Below are 24348 nucleotides of genomic sequence, written 5' to 3'. Positions count from 1 at the left end.
ACAAAAAAAACTTCACTTCGTGGGCTTATTTTCGTGGGCAGAGTAAAACCAAATATTTATTTTATAACTAAACCAAGATTGACCACACCCTATCGTTTCCAATGGGAAGAAAGAGTCATCGTGGGTAGAACAAGCAAGGTGATGGGCAGAGCCAAGCCCGAGCTAGCGAGATCTTATTGGCGCCTTCTCGCATGTGTCTGCATATTTCCGTTAGGGAACGCCTCCTCTGTGAAGTGCGCCTGTGCAATAACTCAATAAACCTTTGCACTCCTAAACAACGCGATTTTAAAAACTTTTACAAAGGGTAAAGTCTACTAAACTTTAATTCACTATGTTCATAACATATTCTAGTTTTGGGAACACTGTGTTGACGTTAAATGATTAATCGATGAGAACATTTGCAGAATGTCGGAAAAAATCCATCTCGTTCCATCTTCTCCCACTCCCGGCAAGTGGGCTTCTCACTGTCATATTTGGTAATGAGTAGAAACGACAAGCGGATGCTTCACATTTATACATCCGGTGAAATATCTGTCTCATTGTTCTATCTGTGGTAAAACCTCTCGCTTCGCCTCTTCCTCACTATTTTTATGGAGTCCCCCGCATTTTCTTTGAAAGTGGCTACGTAGCTGCGTCGACATCAATCGCATGTCATGCGTTAGTACTTGCGCCTAAAACTGAAGGAAATTATTTATTTAAAAACTGACGCAAGGGCGCTAAATCTAAAACAAACTGAATAAAATATGAAAATATATGCAGCTGCACAATCAGAAGTTTGTGATACACGCACGAAAGGTTCGAATGTACATTTAATTAAAAAAAATAAAAAATATATTTATATTATCCGCTAACAAGAAATGATGGGTAGCTAGCTAGCTAGCTAACGTTAGCTTTAGACCTAGCTAGCTAGCTACGCAGTTATTTGCAGTGGGGAATATCTGACAAGCTAGCTAACATTATGATTGGTAGCTAGTTAGCTACGACAATGCATCAGCTGACATGATTCTAGTGTTAGCCTATGTATGTTGAAAGAATGTTTAGATTGTGTAATTCAAGTCTTATGTCATTTGAACTGCTTGCCTGATGTGATTGACGTTGTAGCTACAGTATTTGTTAGGCCTTTTTTTCGCCGACGACTAGATACCTACATTTAGCCAACTGGCTAACGTTAGCTAGCTAACGACGTTGAGTGAATGCAGGTGTGCCAGTAGCAGCGCGAGTTAGGCCGCAGCATCCTCGGCACCTCTTTGTCAGGGTACCCATGGTAGGCTCTGTTTTCTTGCAGAATGGCGCCTCGCGTACAGCTTGAGAAAGCAGCCTGGCGCTGGGTCGAGTCGGTGAGACCAGAGGACATACAACGGGAACATATTGAGATAGCTTACCGAATCTGTGTACAGGCGTGCAAGAGGGGAGCATGCAGGTAAATGTGCAAGTTTAGCTACTTATTTTTTTCCCCTAGCTAATTTCTTCAATTCCCAATGTCTAAACGTGTCCTTTATGTCATATTCAACTGCTAAAATGTTGCGAGAACATTAAGGGTGAATTGATTGTGTTTCACAACTACCTTTTGTCTGCTATTTTATTATTTTGTAGTTAACTAGTCGGTTGAATATCATGTGTATACATAGGCTACACAATGAGATTCCATCTATGGAAAGACAGGCAAAGCACTTGTCATGACATGTTTTAATTTCCTGTAGTATTTTGATATTCACATTACTGAATGGTATAGACAATTCCTTGGTAACGGAATTACGCTGATACTTATTATTTTTCTTTACTTTAAAATGTATACCAAACAAAAAACATTGATTTCAAGTTTAACAAACCATAGAACTCTATGCACAAAAGGGCTACTTGCCATGGAACAGTCAAAATCGTGTTTCATGAAATTGAATAATATTTGGACAAAAACAGTTAGAAATATGATGACCAAAGTATGAAAAATGACATTAGTAACGTTACCCTACTGGTCCCCTCCCCCATGTCAAACACTTGTATTCAGGAGGCTGGATTATTTAAGGGGTCAAGATTATTTAAGGGCATAAAGTGACCCCCTAATTCTAATTTTAATACACCAATGGTAACATGATATTCTCTTACCTAATTTAAATAAGTACCCCCTTGTAACCAACATAGGAGAAGGTGTTTGCAGAGGGGTGTGGGGTTTATATAGCTCAGTGGTTCTTAACCTGGGTTCGATCGAACCCCAGGGGTTCGGTGAGTCAGTCTCAGGGGTTCGGCGGAGATCAAGACACACATTCGATTAATATGATTCGTGATGACACGCTCCGCTTGGCCATCATTGGCTGCAGGTGATCACGCTACATCGCTTGGCCTATCTGTGCTGCAGGGAATTTGGTGCGCTCAGTAGTCGACTTGTGATTTCTTTCTTAATATTTTAATCCCTTCATACTTACTATGTCGAGCAAAAAAAGAAAGTGGTCGGACGAATATGTACAATATGGATTTACATGTATAACCGAACGTGATGGGAGTCAGTGTCCTAACTGCATGATTTGCAATGCCAAGTTGAGCAATTCTAGTCTAGCACCGGCAAAACTAAGAGAACACTTCCTTAAGCTGCATGGCGATGGAAAATACAAGAACACAACGCTCGCTGAATTCAAGGTGAAGAGAGCCAGATTCGATGAAAAGGCTACTCTGCCTGTTCTCGGCTTTGTACCCATCAACAAACCGATCCTCACAGCATCGTACGAAGTTGCTTACCTGATCGCAAAGCAGGGCAAACCACACACCATTGGTGAAACACTCATAAAACCAGCTGCGTTGAAGATGGCGAATATCATGCTGGGAAAAGAGGCCGAAGTTAAGTTATCCCAAATTCCTCTTTCGAATGACACCATCAGCGACAGAATAGAGGACATGAGCAAAGACATCTTGGCTCAAGTAGTTGCAGATCTGATTTCAAGCCCGGCAAAATTCAGCCTTCAACTCGACGAGACCACAGACGTTTCCAATCTAAGCCAGCTTGCTGTATTCGTGCGCTATGTGAAAGACGACATGATAAAGGAAGAATTTTTATTTTGTAAGCCTCTTACAACAACAACTAAGGCAGCCGATGTGAAGAAACTTGTGGATGACTTCTTCAAAGACAACAATCTTTCGTGGGATATGGTTTCTGCAGTTTGTACGGACGGAGCTCCAGTCATGCTGGGAAGAAAGTCTGGTTTTGGTGCGCTAGTGAAAGCCGATGCACCACACATCATTGTTACGCATTGTATTCTGCACAGGCATGCGTTGGCAACAAAAACCTTGCCTCCAAAACTGGCAGAAGTATTAAAAATTGTAGTGGAATGTGCGAACTAGTGCTCTGCGGCATCGCATCTTCAGTGAGCTGTGTAAAGAAATGGGCGCTGAATTCGAGGTACTTCTGTACCATTCTAACGTTAGGTGGTTATCCCGGGGACAGGTGCTGAATCGTGTTTTTGCAGTGCGTGTGGAATTAGCCCTGTTTTTGCAAGAGCACCAACATTGTCATGCAGATTGCTTCAAAAATTCTGAGTTCATTCTCATTTTAGCGTACATGGCCGATATCTTCGCAGCTCTCAATCAAAAGATGCAGGGCGGTGGAGTCAACATCATCGAAGCGGAGGAAAACCTGAAGGCTTTTCAAAAAAAGCTACCGTTATGGAAACGACGAACAGAGAACAATAACTTCGCAAACTTTCCCCTGCTGGACGACTGTGTAAGTAAGATCGAAGATGTATCTGGAATCGGAGACATTTCTGTACCCGCTGAACTGAAGCAAGCAATTGCCACGCACTTAGATGAGCTTGCAAATTCTCTCGACGGATACTTCCCTACAAGAGAGTCATATCCAGCATGGGTGAGACAGCCGTTCACGTTTAGTGTTGAGACAACAGATGTCAATGATGAATACCTCGATGAAATCATTGAAATTCAGCAGAGCCAGGTTCAACAGCAACTCTTCAGAACAACAACGCTTTCAACGTTTTGGTGTCAACAAATGGTAACGTACCCTGTTATTGCTAAGAAAGCTCTGGAGATTTTCATACCGTTTGTTACAACATATCTTTGTGAGCAATCCTTTTCGAGGATGCTGGACATAATAACGAAGAAAAGGAACAGACTTTGTTGCGAAAATGACATGAGAGTGGCACTTGCCAAGGTGAAGCCGCGCATTTCTGAACTGGTCTCTGAAAGGCAACAGCAGAAGTCACACTGATTTGCAGTAAATATTCATTATTATGTTTTTGTTTTTGTGTGAAAATGATCATCTGTGTGAAAATGTTTTGATGATTTTGCTCTTTGAACACAGTGATGTTGATGCACGGTTCATTTTGTGCACCAGTCAAATATATACCTATGTTTTGAAATTTTTTTTTTTTTCAATTAAGGGTTCGGTGAATGCGCATATGAAACTGGTGGGGTTCAGTACCTCCAACAAGGTTAAGAACCACTGATATAGCTACTCTACTGGTGCCAAAATTTGACTATAGGTTGTCAGCAAATATAATTACAAGTTTACACTTCGTCTATGGCAAAGATACTTGTTTACCCTTTCATCTGTGTCTGGTGTTTGCTAGTTACTGGCTAGCTAGGTCTTCAGCTAGCACGTTCCAAACTCTGACACGGTTATCATGTCAAGTGCATCACGAGACAAATGTTGACATCATTAACCAGGTTTCCATCCAACCTTTTTACACGAGTAAAGTTGTTGTTGGATAAAAAATGTAACCGTTAATGACAGGCCTGATGGAAACAAGACAATTAAGCAAAAAATGTAGTTGTAAATGCTTTTCTGTGTAATTATTGATATAACATCATACCGAAGTAAACGTTGTCACATATTGAGATGTTGTGTGGTCCACTATGACTCATCGGGAAAGCATGCAGTTTATTAGGTTAGAGATTAAATATGAACTTCACAGGGTGGTGAAAATGCAAGGCGATGAGCTTGATGCTCCTTTCCAATAAATATCAAGGGTCTTATTCTGATGACATGATCATCGGTGCTCGGCTGCAGTTTGACAAATAAAAATAATAGTGATGCACCGATATGACATTTTTGGCCAATATGATATCCAATATTTTCCTTGCCAAAAAACCTGATATCAATATATCAAATTTTAGCAGCCCTTTGAGCATTCTAGTACAGTTAAATAGTTACCACATGGACGCAGCGGTCTAAGGCACTGCATTTCAGTGCTAGAGGCGTCACTACAGTCCCTGGTTCGAATCCAGGCTGTATCACAGATTTCAATACTAGTTGATGTCATAACTCAGGAGGATGTCTTCTCTCGAATGAGCCAATGATCATATAGCCATTGAATATATTTTTTGCAATATTCCTACCACGAGAAATATGTAATTTATCCGAGGGTCTAGCACATTTTTCCCATTTGTCTGCCTCTTTAGTCCAGGGTGTATTGCATGGTGCCGTTGCCAGAGATGATATTATAGAAAGGAGATAGGAATCCAATGAATGAATGAAGGAACTTTTAACGCCCCACCCAGAAGACTGTCTCCCAATTGCGTTCAAGTTAATAATGTGTGAAAGAAGTTGTTGTTAGGCTATTGACGTCTCTCCCTCTGACTTTGCTTATACAGGAGGAATTGCAAAGGGAACCCAAATTGTCTTGTCGGTATTGGGGAACATGCCTGGTTGGGAGAGATTGACGAGAACACCTTCCACAACATTGACGATCCTAACTCGGAGCGCCGGGACAAGGTAGGCATACTTCCACAACATTCACAATGAACACATCTGCAAGGATGTGCTCCTGCCTGTTTGTGAATCCACATTACTTAGTTCCACTTGTCTGCCTTTTGATCTGCACTGATGTGGAAACACTGGATGAGTAAGAGACAAGTTTGTTTGTACTTGTCCATCGCTTTCTTTCTCCCTCTTAGAACACGTTTGTGGGTCTGACAAACCTGGGCGCCACATGTTACGTCAACACCTTTCTGCAGGTGTGGTTCCACAACCTGGAGCTGCGTAGGACCCTGTACCTGTGTCAGAACGCCAGGGCAGAGGAGCACAACATGGACTCAGGTGTGCAAGCCCTCAGAGATCAGGCCAACTGTATAGGTGACCTCAGGTAAACCCAAATTGTAGAGCTGAAACACAATTTTCCCTTTCTCAGACTACGAGCCTCGCAGCATATGTGAACACCTGCAGTACCTGTTTGCACTGCTACAGAACAGCAACAGAAGGTACATTGACCCCTCAGGGCTGGTCAAGGCTCTGGGGCTGGACACAGGACAACAGCAGGTACAGCCCAATTATCTTAAAAAAAAAAAAATGGATATATTTTTTATACATGTACAGGAAAGTCTGTGTGAAGAGTTCACAATGTTTGGAAGAAGCTTATTTGTTTTGATAGTGGCTATAGGAGGAAAACAAATAATACAATTTTAAAGTTGAAACTGTGTTTTTATTTTACTCTTTCTTTCTCCTGCCCGTCTTCTTTCCTTTCGCTTTCAGGACGCTCAAGAGTTTTCCAAGCTCTTCCTCTCGCTATTGGAGGACACCTTATCCAAACAGAAGAACCCAAACCTGCATAATGTCATCCAGCAGCAGTTCTGTGGCCAGATGTCTTACGTCACTGTGTAAGCCAGGACTACATTCAGCCGTCAACTTTAATCAGACTTAAATAACATTCTAACAACCTAGTTGTAGTTTTATTTGTTAGAATTTGGAATCTTCAGGTTGCCATGAGAGATGTCCTTGTACTTTCTTGCTTTATTGCTGGGTTTTATAAAGTCAAGCGTCTGACTATTTTGTACTTTGATATCAGTGGTGGTGCCAGTCAGAAATGCAACAGGATTTAACAGTCTTTTATTAGCATCATAAAGGCAGTTGGAAAAGTTCTGTGTCAGGTTAACTGGACAGTCCATGTCAGACCGGACACTAGGGTTTTTAACTAGAGGTTCTGGCTTTGTGGCTGCAAAGGTTATCCTTTTATCCGGGCCACGCTTTTGCCATGTATGATTTTTGGATAAAGATCAAAAGGTAATTGCACTACCTTGTTTTTTTTGTTGCCTTAAATCAATCCAGACTTCTACACAACACTGATACATTTCAACCCTCTGCAAAAAAAATACAAAATAACAGGTGCAGACTTTGCACTGGTACGGACACTGAGTAAACCTGTCCCTGAGTGTTTCTCTGTCTGGCTTTACAACACAGGTGTAACCAGTGTGGTCGTGCTTCTCCTCTGCCGTCCCGATTCTACGAACTGGAGCTCAACATCCAGGGCCACAAGAACCTTACAGAATGTGTCACAGAGTTCCTCAAGGTAACCATGCATTATGACATCAGTTCCCCAAGGTAACAATGAAGCCATAAGACTGCTAAATAGCTAACAAAATGTCTACACATATTTTGACCCTTGGATTACATTTATTTTTGAACGGTCTCTATGCACACTCACAGGACTCTACACACTCATGCACACTGACACTTCAACACACACACACACTCCATTTGCTCGCACACACATTTATACTGACTCCAGACACACAGTCGCATACAATCATCATATACGCTGTTGCTACTTTGTTTATCAAATATCCTGATGCCTAGTCACCTTTCCCCTATACATATCTACCTCTATCGCTCCAGTATCCCTGCACATTGTAAATATTGTATTGAAACTGACCCTGTATATAGCTTACTCACTAGTCATGTCTTTTTATGTCTTATTTTTATTTGTGTTTTTGTTCTACCTTGTTATTTTTAGTACTACATTTATATTGATTACTGCATTGTTGGGTTTAGAACTAGCAAGAAAGGCTTTTCACTGTACTTGTGCACGTGACATTGAAACTTGAAACATTGTATAATGACATCAGTGTTCCCCAAGGTATTAATGCATTTTGACATCAGCGTTCCGCAAGTAACAATTAATTATGACATCAGGGTTATATCCCCTGGTAATAGCGGAGCTACATAAAGATGGGGCCCGGTATAGGCCAAGGGCCACCAACCAAAAATGTGTTGTTCCGTGACCCAGAAAACAGAATTGCAAAATTTCAGCTACACCATGTAGATAATGTTATGAACATGAATACTGTGCGATTCAAAACATGTCAAATTTGCCCATTATTATTTAATCAAAGTTATGATATATATACCAGTCAAAGGTTAGGACACACCTACTCATTCAAGGTTTTTTCTTAATTTTGACTATTTTCTACATTGTAGAATAGTAGTGAAGACATCACAACTATGAAATAACACATATGGAATCGTGTAGTAACCAAAAAAGTGTTAAACTAATCAAAATATATTTGTGATTCTTCAAAGTCGCCACCCTTTGCCTTGATGACAGCTTTGCACAGTCTTGGCATTCTCTCAACCAGCTTCACCTGGAATGCTTTTCCAACAGTCTTGAAGGAGTTCCCACATATGCTGAGCACTTGTTGGCTGCTTTTCCTTCACTCTGTGGTCCAACTCATCCCAAAGCATTTCAATTGGGTTGAGGTTGAGTGATTGTGGAGGCCAGGTCATCCGATGCAGCACTCCATCACTCTCCTTCTTGGTCAAATAGTTCTTACACAGCCTGGAGGTGTGTTTTGGGTCACTGTTTAAAAACAAATTATATTCCCACTAAGCGCAAACCAGATGGGATGGTGTATCGCTGCAGAATGCTGTGGTAGCCATGCTGGTTAAATATGCCTTGAATTCTAAATAAATCATTGACAGTGTCACCAGCAAAGCACCATCACACCATCTCCATGCTTCACGGTGGGAACCACACATGCAGAGATCATCCGTTCACCTACTCTGCGTCTCACAAAGACACGGCTGTTGGAACCAAAAATCTCAAATTTGGACTCCTCAGACCAAAGGACAGATTTCCACCGGTCTAATGTCCATTGCTCGTGTTTCTTGGCCTAAGCAAGTCTCTTCTTCTTATTGGTGCTCTTTAGTAGTGGTTTCTTTGCAGCAATTCTACCATTAAGGCCTGTCAGTCTCCTCTGAACAGTTGAGATATGTCTGTTACTTGAACTCTGAAGCATTTATTTGGGCTGGTAACTTGAATTAACTTATCCTCTGCAGCAGAGGTAACTCTGGGTCTTCCTTTCCTGTGGTGGTCTTCATGAGAGCCAGTTTCATCATAGCGCTAGATGGTTTTTGCGACTGCACTTGAAGAAAGTTCTTTCAATTTTCCAAATTGACTGACCTTCATGTCTTCAAGTATTGATGGACTCTTGTTTCTCTAGGCTTATTTGAGCTGTTCTTGTCATTAATATGGACTTGGTCTTTTACCAAATAGGGATATCCTCTGTATCCCAACCCTACCTGGTCACAAAACAACTGATTGGCTCAATTGCATTAAGAAGGAAAGAAATTGCAAAAATGTACTTTTAGGAAAGCACACCTGTTAATTGAAATGCATTCCAGGTGACTACCTCATGAAGCTGGTTGAGAGAATGTCAAGTGTGCAAAGCTGTCATCAAGGTAAAGGGTGGCTACTTTGAAGAATCTTATATATAACACTTTTTGGGGTACTACATGATTCCATATGTGTTATTTCATAGTTTTGATGTCTTCATTATTCTACAATGTAGAACATAATAATAAAAAAAAAGTATTGAATGAGTAGGTGTCCAAACTTTGGACTGGTACTGTACATATTTTTTATTTTTTACTTTTTTTCTCTCCCCTATTTCGTGATATCCAATTGGTGCTTAGTCTTGTCCCATCGCTGCAACTCCGGTACGTACTCGGGAGATGCGAATGTCGAGAGCCATGCGTCCTCCGAAACACGACCCTGCCAAGCCGTAATGCTTCTTGACACACAGCTCGCTTGACCCGGAAGCCAACCGCACCAATGTGTCGGAGGAAACACTGTCCAACTGGCGACCATGTCAGCGTGCATGTGCCCGGCCCGCCACAGGAGTTGCTAGAGCGAGATGGGACAAGGACATCCCGGCCGGCCAAACCTTCCCCTAACGGCGCTGGGCTGATAGTCCGCTGCCTCATGGGTATCCCGGTCGCGACACAGGCCGGGATCGAACCCGGTTCTGTAATGACGTCTGTAGCACACTGCGCCACACGGGAGGCCCCAAAAGGTATGATATTTAGCAATGCATATCACAGCACATGTGCTCCGACGTTGCTGTGTTTCATCATGGTGACTTCATTTGCACGCTGGCGCCCAGAACTATTTGTGGGTTTGGTGTTCGTCCTTGCATCAGCTCAACCAACACGTTACCTTCACAGATCCAGATGAACCCCGAAACTAGCAAAATATGTTTCAACCATGTACATGGATTGTCTCTGTTAATGTAAGACATTTTGCCAGCTGTATTTAGCCTACAAGCGCTGTAATTGCTCTTACCTGCTAGGCACACTAAAGATATCACAACATTTGCTAGCTAACACGGCTCTCAAAATAAGCAAGGACCTGACAACTAAGTAAAGCGCTCTTCTGGCATCTCATAGAAATCTATTCAGCATGTTTCAACAGCATCTTACAGTTTAAAAAAAACAACATTTGTGAGTTGTTGATTTGAGTTGTTAAAAAAATAAATATTATCCTGTGAATTCTCTCTGCAGGAGGAGAAGTTGGATGGTGACAACCGCTACTTCTGTGAAAGCTGCCAGAGCAAACAGAACGCCGCTCGACGCATCAAACTGCACAGCCTCCCACGGGTACTCAACCTGCAGCTCATGCGTTTCGTTTTCGACAGGTCAGTATGATTCATTCATTCCATCTGTAGTCTCTAGTCTACCACTCTTCACTACCTACCCTGAGTAGTGGCCATATACTGAGGGTCAATGCAACAACTCAGTGGTGTTGCTGAATGCGGTCTTTCCTCCTCTGGTTTCCAGACAAACGGGTCACAAGAAGAAGCTCAACACCTTCATCAGTTTCCCAGAGCAGCTGGACATGGGCCCGTTTCTGGAGGAAAAAGGTATTGCCAGCCTCTCAATGGCAAAACACGCTGTCCTCAATCTATACATGTGACCAAATAATTAATGATAAAGATGGATAGCGCTTCATCTTCTACGCTCGGACACGCCTACCCGTGACCTATTTCCCCCTCTTTCCTCGTGACGATTTAAACCCCTCTGGCAAAAAAAGTAGGTATCGTACATTGTAACACATTCAAGAGTACAAATACAAAATTTCATGACTCTACGTGCATATTTGGTGATATATAAAGACTGCCTTACTTCCTACATGTGACCAAATGTACTGTTTACATTCTTTAATTATTCTAGCTACGACCGGCTCATCACTTCTTCGAAAATTTCTCTCGATTTAGGTCATGGATGCTAGCATTTGTTTATTTATTTGCCATGACACCCATACATACAAAAGCCAACTAGGATCAAATGAAGAAATTTGTTTTCCTGCTGGTAGATGGAGACCTTTAGCTGAATGAGAAAATAAGTTTCTTAGCTGGCTGATTTGGAATCATATTGCAGACATTGCGATTCAAGATCAATAAATGTTGACACATTAAACCTATACAAATGAAAGGCATTACTTTGTTGTATTACAAATGATTTCCATTTGATTGATTCTCTCTTGTTTAAATGCCATTTATGGTGCAGGAGACAGACAGACATATTTTACCTTTAAAAATGACCAGTAGATAGCAGTATTGACCTAATATGGGAAGCTGACACACTCAGAAGGTCAGTTCAATTCACAATTGTAACCAGGAACACATTTAATTCATAAAATAGAAAGAAAACTGGAGACCGCTGCTAGAGACCACATGTCACATGTTAATACAGTAAGAAAATACCATGACAGAGAATTGTCACTTGGCACAGCGTTATTTATAGGACACCAGCTAAACAATCAGTTATGCAGTGAAGAGCGTATTTTTTTTGTTCATTTTCTTTGATTGCCCTTAAATGTCGACCGAGAATAGCCCATGTTGCGCTACATGACTGAAGTTCTGTGAGAAAGTATTTTTGACAATGGTGTGAGGGTTGTTCCATTTGATTTAAGTCACTTTTTACTGCACCCCTTTTGATTTGAATGAAACTTTCTATGCATATTTGCCCATGGTACAAATGGTCTAAAAGTAACTTAGATTTTTAAAAAACTTTTTAGACCCATTTTGCATACCCCACCATACATTGAGACATCCATGTCGTCATCACTGGAAAAAAATAAACGATTGACATCCTCAATTTTTTTTTTACATTTTTTATATTAAGTCATTTGTTTACCTTTCACATAGTGTTTGATGTGTAAAATCAGTTTTGTTTTTCATTTTTGCATATGTTACTTGGATCCTATTACATAATCTGAAGTGTGTTGTGCCCGCTATCGGTTGAGACACAGCATGTTCTTGAATACAGGGTGGGTGTCATGTCTTGGCTGATAAATGTACTACAATGGGAATACAATTCAAATGTTCAACTTTCAAATGGTAGCACAAAGATGATTGGAGGTCCACACTTCAGAGATCCTGACTTGAATGGGAATATCATTTGTTTAAAATTACACTGTCAATCTGCCATAGGAAAACTATTGAAATCATAAAAATATAGATCATCGAATAGACATGACCATTTAGGTCTACATTCAATGGTGGGTGGAACGGCAGCCATCTTTGTGGTACTAATTGGAAGTAAAAAATGTACTTGATTTACTAGCTAAATTGCAGTGGTCTGAAGGGTTATCTCCATTCTATCAATGATATTTCTATGATTTGAAATGACACCCATCCTGAATTCAAGAGTAGGCTGTGCCTCAACCGATGACGGGCACAACACAAACGCCTCAAATGTCAAATAAGCTACATATGTGAAAACGGTAAAACAGATTTTATGCATTTTTAGATAATTAATTTAGATAAGTAATTTTTATTGTAATTATGCAATAGTTTGACAACCCTGTTCTGTAAGTTTTTAAAAAATATATCAAACTCAACCATTTATCTTTTCCAGTTATGAAGACATGGATGTCTCATGGTAGTGTGGGGTCAAAAAGTGAATGAAATCAAATGTAAAGACCCATGGCGTAAAGGCTGCAGACGCATATTCCATGCTGTGGAAAGTTGGTTAGTCTGTGTGTGTGTGTGTGTGTGTTTGTTTTTTGGGCCTCTTTGGGTGACGTCCCCAGAAGATGAGAAGTGTGTGTACGAGCTGAGTGCGGTTCTGATCCACCGCGGGGTCAGCGCCTACTCGGGTCACTACATCGCCCACGTGCGAGACGCCCGCACCAGCGACTGGTACAAGTTCAACGACGAGGAGATTGAGAAGATGGAAGGCAAAAAGCTACAGCTGGGCATCGAGGAGGACATCGGTGAGCCTCCCTGAGTCCCTGCTCCTTCCTCCCTCAGTCCATATATACCCCCTTCATCTCTCCTCCCTTTTCTTTCCCTTCACTTCCCTGAATTGTAGCAGTATTGTTTTGAAATACATCTTGGTTAAAAATGGACAGTTGTTTAGTGGTAAAAGTCCTACCCTTTCCACTCTTGATCACTTTTTCTCTTAAACGCATTCGCTGCTGTTCTTCTGGTCTTTCTCCAGCCGAGACGGTGAAGTCCCAGACCCGTAAGCCCAAGTGCAGTAAAGGATATCACTGCTCCAGAAATGCCTACATGCTGGTGTACAAATGCCAGAGAGAGGAGGACACTGACCCCATGGAGACCAACGTTGAGGTGCCAGGTGAGGATCGAACTACTGTACTGCACCTGGTGATTACTGTTGTACAATACATTATGTGCAAGGTAAGAATTGAGCTAGCTAAAGGGCTGCAGTGTGTACAGACCTTTGACATACTTGATTCAAATAGTCAACAAGTCAACACCCCAGATAAAAATAGTTAAGAATAAATGTATAGGTGGTAAAAGCTATTTTCTAGTAAGGTTATTCCCGGGTGAACTGTGTAGTTTGATATTCCCTGCTATTGTAAAATTGGCTAAATGTGCATGGTACACTACCTGTTGCTGCAGAGGCCTGGTTAGAATGTTGTGGTTGTATGACCTTTGAACCCAGCGATGGGAGCTGTGATGTCAGTGGGAGCCCTCTATCTGTGCCAGGCTTTCTGGGGAGGCTGGTGGACCGAGACAACAGGAAGTTTGAAGAGTGGTGCCTGGAAATGGCCGACATGCGCAAGCAGAGCGTCGACAAGGGCAAGGCCAAGCACGAAGAGGTGAAGGAACTCTACGAGCTTTTACCTGCGGAAGACGGTTGGTAAAAACATTACCCCAGACATGTCACAATATTGCAATATGGAAGTAGTTATATGTTCATGATGTTTAATAAAGGTTAAAAAAAATATTTAAAAAATAATAAATTGTCATGCTGAAACAGGAAAAGGCCTTCCTCAAACTGTTGCCACAAGGTTGGAAGCACAGTATGTCATTTTATGCTGCAACGTTAAGATTTCCCTTCACTGGAACTAAGGGGCCATGAAAAACAGCCCCAGACCATTATTCCTCCTCCACCAAACTTTAAAGTTGGCACAATGCATTGGGGCAGGTATCATTCTCCTGGCATCTGCCAAACCCAGATTCGTCTTTCGGACTGCCAGATGGTGAAGCGTGATTCATCACCCAAGAGAATGTGTTTCCACTGCTCCAGAGTCCAATGGCAATGAGATTTACACCACTCCAGCTGAAGCTTGGCATTGTGCATGGTCATTTTAGGCTTGTGTGCTGCTCGGCCATGGAAACCCATTTCATGAAGCTCCCGACGAACAGTTCTTGTGCTGACGTTGCTTCCAGAGGCAGTTTGGAACTCGGTAGTAAGTGTTGCAACCGAGGACAGACTATTTTTACGCGCTTCAGCACTCAGTGGTTCTGTTCTATGAGCTTGCATGGTCTACCACGTCACGGCTGTGCCGTTGTTGCTCCTAGACGTTTTTAACGGTTTGAGCTACAGACATGTGGTTTGCTTAATAGTAAAGGTGCAACCACGGACACGAAGCCATGCGTTTGTTTCTGTGGCAGAGGCTGTGTGGTACAGCTACGCCTAATCAGACTTGCCTGTGCTAATGGTTCTCACAGGTGAAGTAAAATTATACAAATGACTTTGCTTGTGATGCGCGCCCCTCAAATGATACTGTAACAGCCTGAGCGAACTGGACACGAAACAACGATCCAGATGTAGAAACGTGCCTGTAATTCAATGTATTATCTTTCCTGTGCTGGTGCTCCCAAGTCAAAATTCCATGTGCATTCCACAGGTCATGTTTTATAAGTGAGTGTTAAACAAATTTATCAAGATTAGGAAAGGTTTGTTCTTGGCACACCAGTTGGGGGAAGCTACTCTGAAAATATTGTTTACCAATTACTTTACACTGTAACAAGTTAAGCTACCGTAAAGCTACCCCTTAAGAAACATATAGTTTACTTAACTAAAGTTACTTTTAAAAAGTAGTTTACTATATCCAAACTGCTTTGGAAAAACTTGTAAATCAGACTACACATTGCAAGGACAGGGTTCATATGTTTACAGAATGTACAATTGTTTCAAGTGAGAATTAAGTAGGTCTGATGCAAAAGAAATAGAGGAAATTCTTGCTTACTTCGCCCATCTTTTGTTTTAGCAGAAAAGTAGTATAGTTCCAGTAGTTAGCTACATGGCAAAAAAAAGTAGTTAACTACTGAAAACACTACCTAGATTTGACTTTAGTTCAACTAACACCAAGCTACTGCAACATGTAGTTCAATTACTAGTTGTACTACATGTAGTTCACTACTCCAGCACTCCACTGCAGTAGGCTTGTCAATATGAATGCTAGTTTTAATTTAAATTACATGTTTTGCATGTTATCTAGTAGCCAGCATGTTGCTGGTTTGTTCACTATTGACGGTTTACTTTTGTAAATCACTTTCCCTAAAATAAATAAGCTTAGTGAGTGGATTGACGAGCTCTTCTTTTTGCTCTTCAACCTGCACAGCTCCCGTGTGCAGTGCATCAACGTATGTACTTCTTGAGAATGAGAAGTTGTGACATGCAGGGAGCGTGGTGGGCCTTTGACGACCAATCATATTGCTCAAATACAGATAACATGACTTTTCCGTGTGTTGTCTTCAATGGTTTTCAATGGCAGACTGTGACTGATGTCGCTAAAACCGCATTATAAACTGGGTGGTTTGAGCCCTGAATACTGATTGGCTGACAGCCCTGGTATACCATGGGTATGACAAAACATTTATTTTTTCTGCTCTAATGATGTTGGTAAACAGTTTATTATAGCAATAAGGCACCTCGGGGGTTTGTGATATATGGCCAATATACCACGGCTAAGGGCTGTGTCCTGCCTAAGAATAGCCCTTAGCCATGGTATATTAGCCATATACCACACTTCCTCTGGCCTTATTGCTTAAGTAACATCTGCTAAATATGTTGTGCATGTGACCAAATTTTTATTTGATGTCAAACTGGAACGCAAAATGCGTTGAGAAGTTACTGGTCCGGTCGGGCCAGTGAATGGCGAAATCCACCAGCCTAACATGTTTTTACTAGCCCTGGGCCTGCGGCCCGTTGTTAATGTCGGACCCTGCATGTTGCTGGGTTTTTTTCTTCCAGGCCAAGAGTATGAGTTTCTGCCTCTGGAGTGGCTGAAGAAATGGCTGGATGACTCGACGGTCACCAAAGAAATCGACAACGGCAACTTCCTGTGTTCTCACGGTAAACTGCACCCCGACAAGGTGGGGGAGGCCAAGAGGATCTCCGTCAAAGCTGCAGAACTTCTCTTCGACAAATATGGAGGAGGACCCAGGCTAGATGGTAAGAGCCATTGCAATGGCTGACGTGGATATTCTCAGCTCCTCTCTGCAACCTCTGACCTCTTCTGTGTGTGACCCTGTGTGTCCAGGCTCAACTCTCTGTGAGGAATGTGTGGGGCAGAGATGCAGGGTGCTGCGGCTAAAGAACCAGCTGGCCGAGGATTACAAAGAAGTCACCAACCTTGTCAAGTGCCCGCCCAAAAGGTAACCGCTGACTCCCTCAGATTCATGGCAACATTTTGTGTCCGTAAAACGGTTGGTCAAAATAACCATAACTTTGTAAGTAAGCGGAATGCACTTATTTAAAAAAAATAATAGTAAGACAGTTTAATACTGCATTTAGTAATTGTATCCTGTGCAAGTGTGTGTTCTTACGTCTCACCCCTGTCCGACAGTGATGAGGGGTACTGGGCGGGCAAGACGTCTCTGCGGAGCTGGAGACAGTTGGCCTTGGAGCAGCTGGAGGAGGATGAGGAGGAGACCAAACACAGCAACGGCAAAACCAACGGAGAGGGACCAGAGATCACTGCTACTAAAGGTACACAAACCAGCAGAGATCACAAATCGTACAACTTGGAAAACGACCAGTTATCACGATGACTGAAGGTGGAGTAGAGAACTCCACTATTATTATTAGAGTCAGGTGAGAAATAACATGCATTCCCCTCTTTGTGCAGAGATCATGAGGATTATTGCTGTCTGATTCTTGTCTTTATCAAAGCATTGCTCACTGTTTGACTATTGCTGTCTGTTTCCAGAGTACGGCCCAGAGAACCTGGACGGAGACGAAGAGGAAATGAAGACCTTCAACGAGGACATCCTCTGTCGGCATGGCGGTCTAAGTATCCTGGAGAGCGAGCGGCGGCTGGTGACTGAGGAAGTGTGGTCCAAACTGAGGGTGTACTTCCCCAAAGCCCCCCAGTTCACCCAGCTACAGGAGCCCTGTCAGCAGTGCTTGGTAAGAAGGGACTGACGGACGGATGTGGTGGGAGGGATTAGAGATACTGTAAAAAAAAAAAAAGTCTCTCCCTACTTGTCTTCTAGCCTTGTGAAGAGAAAAAATGGTTAATGGGCGGCAGATAGCCTAGCGGTTAAGAGCATTGTCACTAACTGTAAGTTCGCTGGTTAGAGCCGTCTAGGCGGAAATTCAGATGTGCCCTTGAGCAAGGCACTTAACCCTAATTACTCCTCTAAGTCACTCTGGATAACAGTGTCTGCTAAATGACTAAAATGTAAATGTGTTAACTGTGTGATACCCCTGTGTTTTCTTGTAGAGGCTGGAGCGAGAGGGGAAGGAGAATGAGGCTCTGAACAGGATGATGGCGTCAGAACAGAAGAGCTCCTTACTCAACCTCTTCCAGGAGAAGAACAGGCCCACACTCACCAAGTGGCCACAGGTAATAACAGTAGGTAGTATATGGCTAATAACAGGTAATAACTGCTAGTACACTGGTAATAAAATGGCTAATAACTGCTGGGACGCTGGTAATAAAATGGCTAATAACTGCTGGGACGCTGGTAATAAAATGGCTAATAACTACTGGGACGCAGGTAATAAAATGGCTAACGACTGCTGGGACGCTGGTAATAAAATGGCTAATAACTGCTGGGACGCTGGTAATAAAATGACTACTGGGACGCTGGTAATAAAATGGCTAACGACTGCTGGGACGCTGGTAATAAAATGGCTAACGACTGCTGGGACGCTGGTAATAAAATGGCTAACGACTGCTGGGACGCTGGTAATAAAATGGCTAACGACTGCTGGGACGCTGGTAATAAAATGGCTAACGACTGCTGGGACGCTGGTAATAAAATGGCTAACGACTGCTGGGACGCTGGTAATAAAATGGCTAACGACTGCTGGGACGCTGGTAATAAAATGGCTAACGACTGCTGGGACGCTGGTAATAAAATGGCTAACGACTGCTGGGACGCTGGTAATAAAATGGCTAACGACTGCTGGGACGCTGGTAATAAAATGGCTAACGACTGCTGGGACGCTGGTAATAAAATGGCTAACGACTGCTGGGACGCTGGTAATAAAATGGCTAACGACTGCTGGGACGCTGGTAATAAAATGGCTAACGACTGCTGGGACGCTGGTAATAAAATGGCTAACGACTGCTAGTACGCTGGTAATAAAATGGCTAACGACTGCTAGTACACTGGTAATAAAATGGCTAACGACTGCTGGGACGCTGGTAATAAAACGGCTAACAATTCCTTCCTTCAATTCTTAGAGTAAATATATTATTGGATAAACTGAATATATGTTGTTGACATACTGATCAACCCCATCTTTGTTTTAGGAGACAGATATTCTCTACATAGTTCCTCTGTTCTTTGTAGACGAGTGGAGAAGGTTCATCAGGTAAGTCCTTTCCAAATCCAACAGTTTGGATGGTGAAGCAGTCCAAAAAAAGTCAAAGATGGCATGAATGTCTCTGACTCTGTCTTTCTGTGTCTGTCTATAGGAGGCCCACTAAGACCACCCCAGTGTCAAGCGTAGGGAACAGTTTGCTCCTATGTCCACATAGAGGCTTCATGTTCACCTTCGACTCCATGTTAAAGGGAGACGCCCAACAGTGAGTGACTTCACTGACCTCTGACCCCTCTTGACTCAAGTTGTTGTGTTTTATACAGCACTTCTCTGGTCTTTATCATCCATCCCTCCTGGTCTCATGTTGTGTGGTGTTCCCTCTGCACAGTATAGCTCTTCTCTGGCCCGACGAATGGGAGGTGATCAGCAGACACTTCCTGGTTGATCAGCCAATCTCCATCTGCCGGATCAGCGGGGCCACACCCAACAGCTCCAGTGTGGAGTACACCACCCAGCCTGGTGAGATTTGAGCCCACGTGATTTCCCCTTGACGGCGTGACTGTTGGTGATTTGATTCTTTGAGATCTGCAGAGGAACTGTTTGACGGTGTTGTGTGAGAGTAGACTGTGTATGTGTGTGTCCAGAGTTGTGTAGGGACTGCAGAGAAGGCTTCATTTTCCAGCAGCAGAGGGACATGAGAGAGTATGCACAAGCCACAGTCTACGTACGCAAGGTCATAGACGACAAGAGGGTGAGTCTCTTTCTCGCTCTCCCTTCTCCCTCTTTCTCTCTGTAGTAAATGGTTCTTGTCAGTGTAATATGTAAATGGTATGAATCTCCAGAGAAGAATACAACTCGTGTCTTCCTCTGTAGTTGAAGGATGCAGCTCCTGAGATGAATGTGAGCGGGTCGGAGGCAGAGGATGAGAGGGAGGAGCCTGTTGCTAAGGTGGATGGAGAGCGAGACCCTGATTTCAGCCAGGTATGATACAAACCGCTCGCCTCAGTTACACTTTTTATGGCTCATAAGTCTCTTAAGAATCGAATGTTTGAGTAGTTTTGTGGAAACTCTAAGCTATTTACCAATAATGTAAAAGTGAGAAGCCCTTTAGAGGATGATTGACATGGAATATTACCCAATGTTGCCCTTGCTTCCTGGTCACATGACCCTCTGTCCAGTCAGAGGACGGGGCAAAGCGTCAGAAGCTGAGTGACGGCACCGTCAGTGCTGCCGCAAGTCCCACCCCCATGGCCAGTGGTGGCAAATCAGGGATCAGGAGGAGCACGAGGCACAGGAAGCTCCGGGGAGAGAAAGCACTCATCGTCTCAGCCAATCAGACGCTCAAGGAGTTGAAAATACAGGCGAGGGATTCATAATATATCCTCCTTGCCTTTGCACCACTCTGAATCTATTCATTCCTGATCCTAACTCTGGTGTGTTGTAATGGTCCTCCCTCAGATCATGCACGCCTTCTCCGTGGCCCCGTTTGATCAGAACCTGTCGATCGACGGCCGGTGTCTTACGGACGATTCTGCCACCCTCGGCAGCCTAGGAGTCATCCCAGAGAGCGTCATCTGTCTGAAGGTACGAACACTCCCCATTTTAGATTGTTGACTTTTTGTTGAACTTTTTGTTGAAAGATGCGCCCGGCGTTGGACAGATGGGTATCTAATGGGAAAGTGAACACGTCGTCACGTGATTACTGGAGACGATCAGCGAATGCAGTTGCTCATTCCTGAATCTGTGTCTTTTTCTTCCAGGCTGATGAACCCATAGCAGATTTTGCAGCAATGGATGATGTTTATCAGGGTATGTTTATTTTCGTCTCTTTCCATAATTTGTTTTTCTCCCTTTTGTTCTTTCATACACCCAGAAATTCCTTTTTCGCATTTGCCTATGAATAGAAAGATCCTATTTTCAAACAACTGTTTCTGTGCTCTCTTCTCAGTGTGTATGCCTGAAGAAGGATTCAAAGGTAAGGATATTTTCTGATCACTATTATGCTTAGACAATGGTTGTGACTGAGTACCCATACTTGCGTCCTAGTCCGTTTGAGTAATATGTGGCTTTTCGAGAGTACTTTAAATGCCCGGATGTCACACTAATTTTGGCTTTGACAACAGCTGATAATCAGGTATGGGGGGGGGTGTGCTACCGAAATTCACCAATAACCCAAAACAGTAATCGCGCACAACGCATTCACAGTATGCGAAAATAGAACGTTTTAGTATGTACATTGTTGAAAATAGTGTTTCAAATGCCTGGATGTTATTCTCATGTCGGCTTTTCACCTAGTAGAATTTGATGTACACTTTTCCACGATTCATTGGAAGAGGTGGGCTGCAGGTGATAGGCGGCTTATCATTGGCCCTAAATTAATTTCAAGTAGCCAAACAACACAACTAGGCTACTTAGCAGTCATTCTTATCTTGTTCCCAATGATCAGGGCTTTAGTTTACGATGTTGCTGTCCAGTGGTTCTGAATTTGCGATTCAACAGACCCCACATTTTTTTCCTTCTGTGCAATAGCCTTTTGATTTGAAACGTTTGTATGTACTAGGCTATTTTATTTCATATAATGTGTGTGTATATGTTACAGTACTTTGGTTTCACTAATAAATATGTTGAAATGGAACCAAATGATCTGTTTCTGTCTTCAGTCCTTTTTACAATCGGATAGATTGGCTATATGGGCTACGGTATAGGTCAAATGTGATAATCCTTCTCAGGCTGGTTATAGGTAGACTATTACACCTTATTCTATTCAGAGTTTGGAGAAATTAATCTAATTGGAAATGGGCTATTATCAGGCTGGTTAATGCGATACATATCTGTTGAATTTGGAAAAATCCACCTGCACTCGGCCCCGCCCCACCTGCTCAGCCAGTCAGGAGCCGCTACTGCGTTGTGGCCGTGGCATACTTTTTACTAAACGGTATGTGCTAAATAGTATGCGACGATGAGTACATAGTATGCAGTTTAAGTATGTGGTACGCTGGTATGGGTATTCAGACATGGCCAATGTTTACATGCTTGACCTGCAGTATGTGGAGCTATGTTAAATTTGACCAGATTTATTGATTGTATGTCAGTGTTGGTAAAACATGCGTATGTATCCATTTAGGGACTGGGCTTCTTGGCCACTGAAGAGAACACAAGTCGCTGCCCTCGAAGCGGACTGAAGCTGGACAACAAGAATAAAATGCTTGAAATAGTGTCCATGAATGGGGGAAAAAGTGCTTTAATTTTTTTCTTTTTTTAAACTGTGACTATGTTGCAAACCCTTTCTTTATCACAAAAGTAGCGGCTGGCTTTTAATATTTAAAGACGTTTATGCATTCTCTGGGACTATGTGGTCACGCTCTCTTTGCCCGGACTGTGAGTAGAAACGGGTCATTAGTTGAGTGGCATCTTCCAATATGGAGCCCAAACTTCTCTCTTCTGTCTGCTTCCGTAGGCTTCTGAGAGGATAGGCCCAGTCGTAGAAGGTGCCCATTTTATTTCGATTGTAGGACAAAATTTTCCTTGAATTTTCCAAGAGAAATTTTTTTTGTTCAATGGAAGCTTGTGGTCATATTTAAAGAATGCATAATACATATTTAAAGAATGCAAATGTTAAATATTTAAAATTGTAACTGTTTGGTGGTTAAACAACCTCAACAAAGTTAACGAAATACTCCCTTGTGACATTTAGGAGAAGAAAATATGTATATTTCTTAAATGAGTTAAAAAAACATAGGAAATTTAGATTAGATTGTGCTGCAGTCAGAAACAGATGCAGGCCTTGGTGTGAGCTGTTCTTTTCTCTATTTCATATGGGCAATAAAGTTATGTTTTCTTCTAATTTGAATGTACAGATTCTCACACATTGTTTTGGACTTGTTTGTGCACTGTAGGAAAATACAATGGGCGGTTTCCCCGACACAGATTAAGCCTAATCCTTTGTCCTGGAAACCGACCCTCTGACCACTGATATTGGATTAAGTAAGTATATACTCACATTTTGTAATTCATTCTCTAATATACACAGTAAACCAAGTCTGGATGTATTGTACTGCAACTACAAGAGTGGATGGTTGGTGTTTGTAGTTTTAGTACTACTATTTGCATAATTTTCTTTTGCAATTGAAGAAAATTATTTCACTCTAATTTCAATTTCTCATAAGTGAATAAACATTGAGCACAGTTGAGTTCTCCCTAAGCACTGATCTTGAAGTATTTGTTGCCAAAGAGGGTAAACTGATCCCAGATCGGTGTCTTTTTAATGTAATGATTTAACTAAATGCCTTTTGGAGAATGCGCAGTTTGTAGCTCGAGTAGTGGGTGTGTCAACAGAAGTGTATGGAAAGCTGATTCAAATGACATTAAATGTGGAGAATGATAGGATACATTTGCATCTGTTGGCAATTAAGTAGGCTATTAATTGGTATGCCATAGCAGGTTACTGTACCCTACCATTTGATACAATAAACATATTGAAATGACGATATCACTGGAGCCATTGCAAGTCAATTTGTGCCACTTGTGTAGCCTACCTGGAGCTGGCAAACGGATTTAATAAATAGCCTATAACTCAGTATGTTGTTGTAGCCTTATTTGTTATTATGCAATTATTAATGGCCATATTTAGTTATCAATTGGGATCATGTTCACAGCTCTATTGCAAATGTATCATTCTCCACATTCAATGTCAGTTTCATTGTGGACTTTTCCCTGAAATTAGATGTTGGCCTTTCAGGGGCAATAGGCTAATGTTACCTGTGTCTAGCTCAGCAAACCATGGCAAAGTTGAATTGCAATTATAAACCCAGATTTTAGTCACCGTTCTCTTATTTAATATCATTCATGTTTAGAGGGAATGTTTTCCCATTTGTGGACCCAAACACAACGCACACATCAATGCCCTTTTTTTCATTTTTTCTTTTTCTGCGTGATAAGTTTGGATGCTGTTCACATGGGAACCATCCCAGGCTAAATGTTTGTGTAATTTTGAGAGTCCATCTATCAGTACTTGCATTGCATGTAAAATCTGTGGTTCAGGATTCTTAGCTTGAGCTGAATAGGTCATATGTATATACAGTGCCTTGCGAAAGTATTCGGCCCCCTTGAACTTTGCGACCTTTTGCCAAATTTCAGGCTTCAAACATAAAGATATAAAACTATTTTTTTGTGAAGAATCAACAACAAGTGGGACACAATCATGAAGTGGAACGACATTTATTGGATATTTCAAACTTTTTTAACAAATCAAAAACTGAAAAATTGGGCGGGCAAAATTATTCAGCCCCTTTACTTTCAGTGCAGCAAACTCTCTCCAG

At 42.1% G+C, this 24348-nt stretch overlaps 1 protein-coding gene across 5 annotated transcripts; it reads left to right on the top strand.

The window, feature by feature from the left end:
- The first annotated feature begins 457 nt into the window (after positions 1 to 457).
- Positions 458 to 24100, top strand: LOC139370818 (ubiquitin carboxyl-terminal hydrolase 48-like). 5 transcript variants are annotated; one of them, XM_071110604.1, is made up of 27 exons: positions 458 to 476; positions 1286 to 1420; positions 5596 to 5716; positions 5899 to 6040; positions 6132 to 6259; positions 6473 to 6597; positions 7178 to 7286; positions 10556 to 10689; positions 10832 to 10914; positions 13089 to 13271; positions 13499 to 13636; positions 14011 to 14160; positions 16508 to 16708; positions 16797 to 16911; positions 17103 to 17245; positions 17466 to 17665; positions 17982 to 18104; positions 19020 to 19081; positions 19185 to 19295; positions 19419 to 19549; positions 19675 to 19781; positions 19904 to 20011; positions 20209 to 20391; positions 20489 to 20614; positions 20791 to 20839; positions 20979 to 21005; positions 22155 to 23678. In XM_071110604.1, the coding sequence occupies exons 2-27, from the start codon at positions 1287 to 1289 to the stop codon at positions 22175 to 22177; spliced, it is 3156 nt and encodes a 1051-aa protein (XP_070966705.1). In that variant the 5' UTR covers positions 458 to 476; position 1286; the 3' UTR covers positions 22178 to 23678. The 5 variants fall into 5 exon arrangements, with proteins under 5 accessions (XP_070966705.1, XP_070966702.1, XP_070966706.1 ...); XM_071110601.1 differs by lacking the exon at positions 458 to 476 and adding an exon at positions 513 to 795 and having other exon boundaries at positions 22155 to 23847; XM_071110605.1 differs by lacking the exon at positions 458 to 476 and adding an exon at positions 542 to 795 and having other exon boundaries at positions 13092 to 13271; positions 22155 to 24100.
- The last annotated feature ends 248 nt before the right edge of the window (positions 24101 to 24348 follow it).

Source organism: Oncorhynchus clarkii, chromosome 17 (assembly GCF_045791955.1).
Source record: "Oncorhynchus clarkii lewisi isolate Uvic-CL-2024 chromosome 17, UVic_Ocla_1.0, whole genome shotgun sequence".
NCBI classification, from domain to species: domain Eukaryota; kingdom Metazoa; phylum Chordata; class Actinopteri; order Salmoniformes; family Salmonidae; genus Oncorhynchus; species Oncorhynchus clarkii.
Note: the sequence above shows the minus strand (reverse complement) of the source record. Positions and strands in the feature narration are given on the sequence as shown.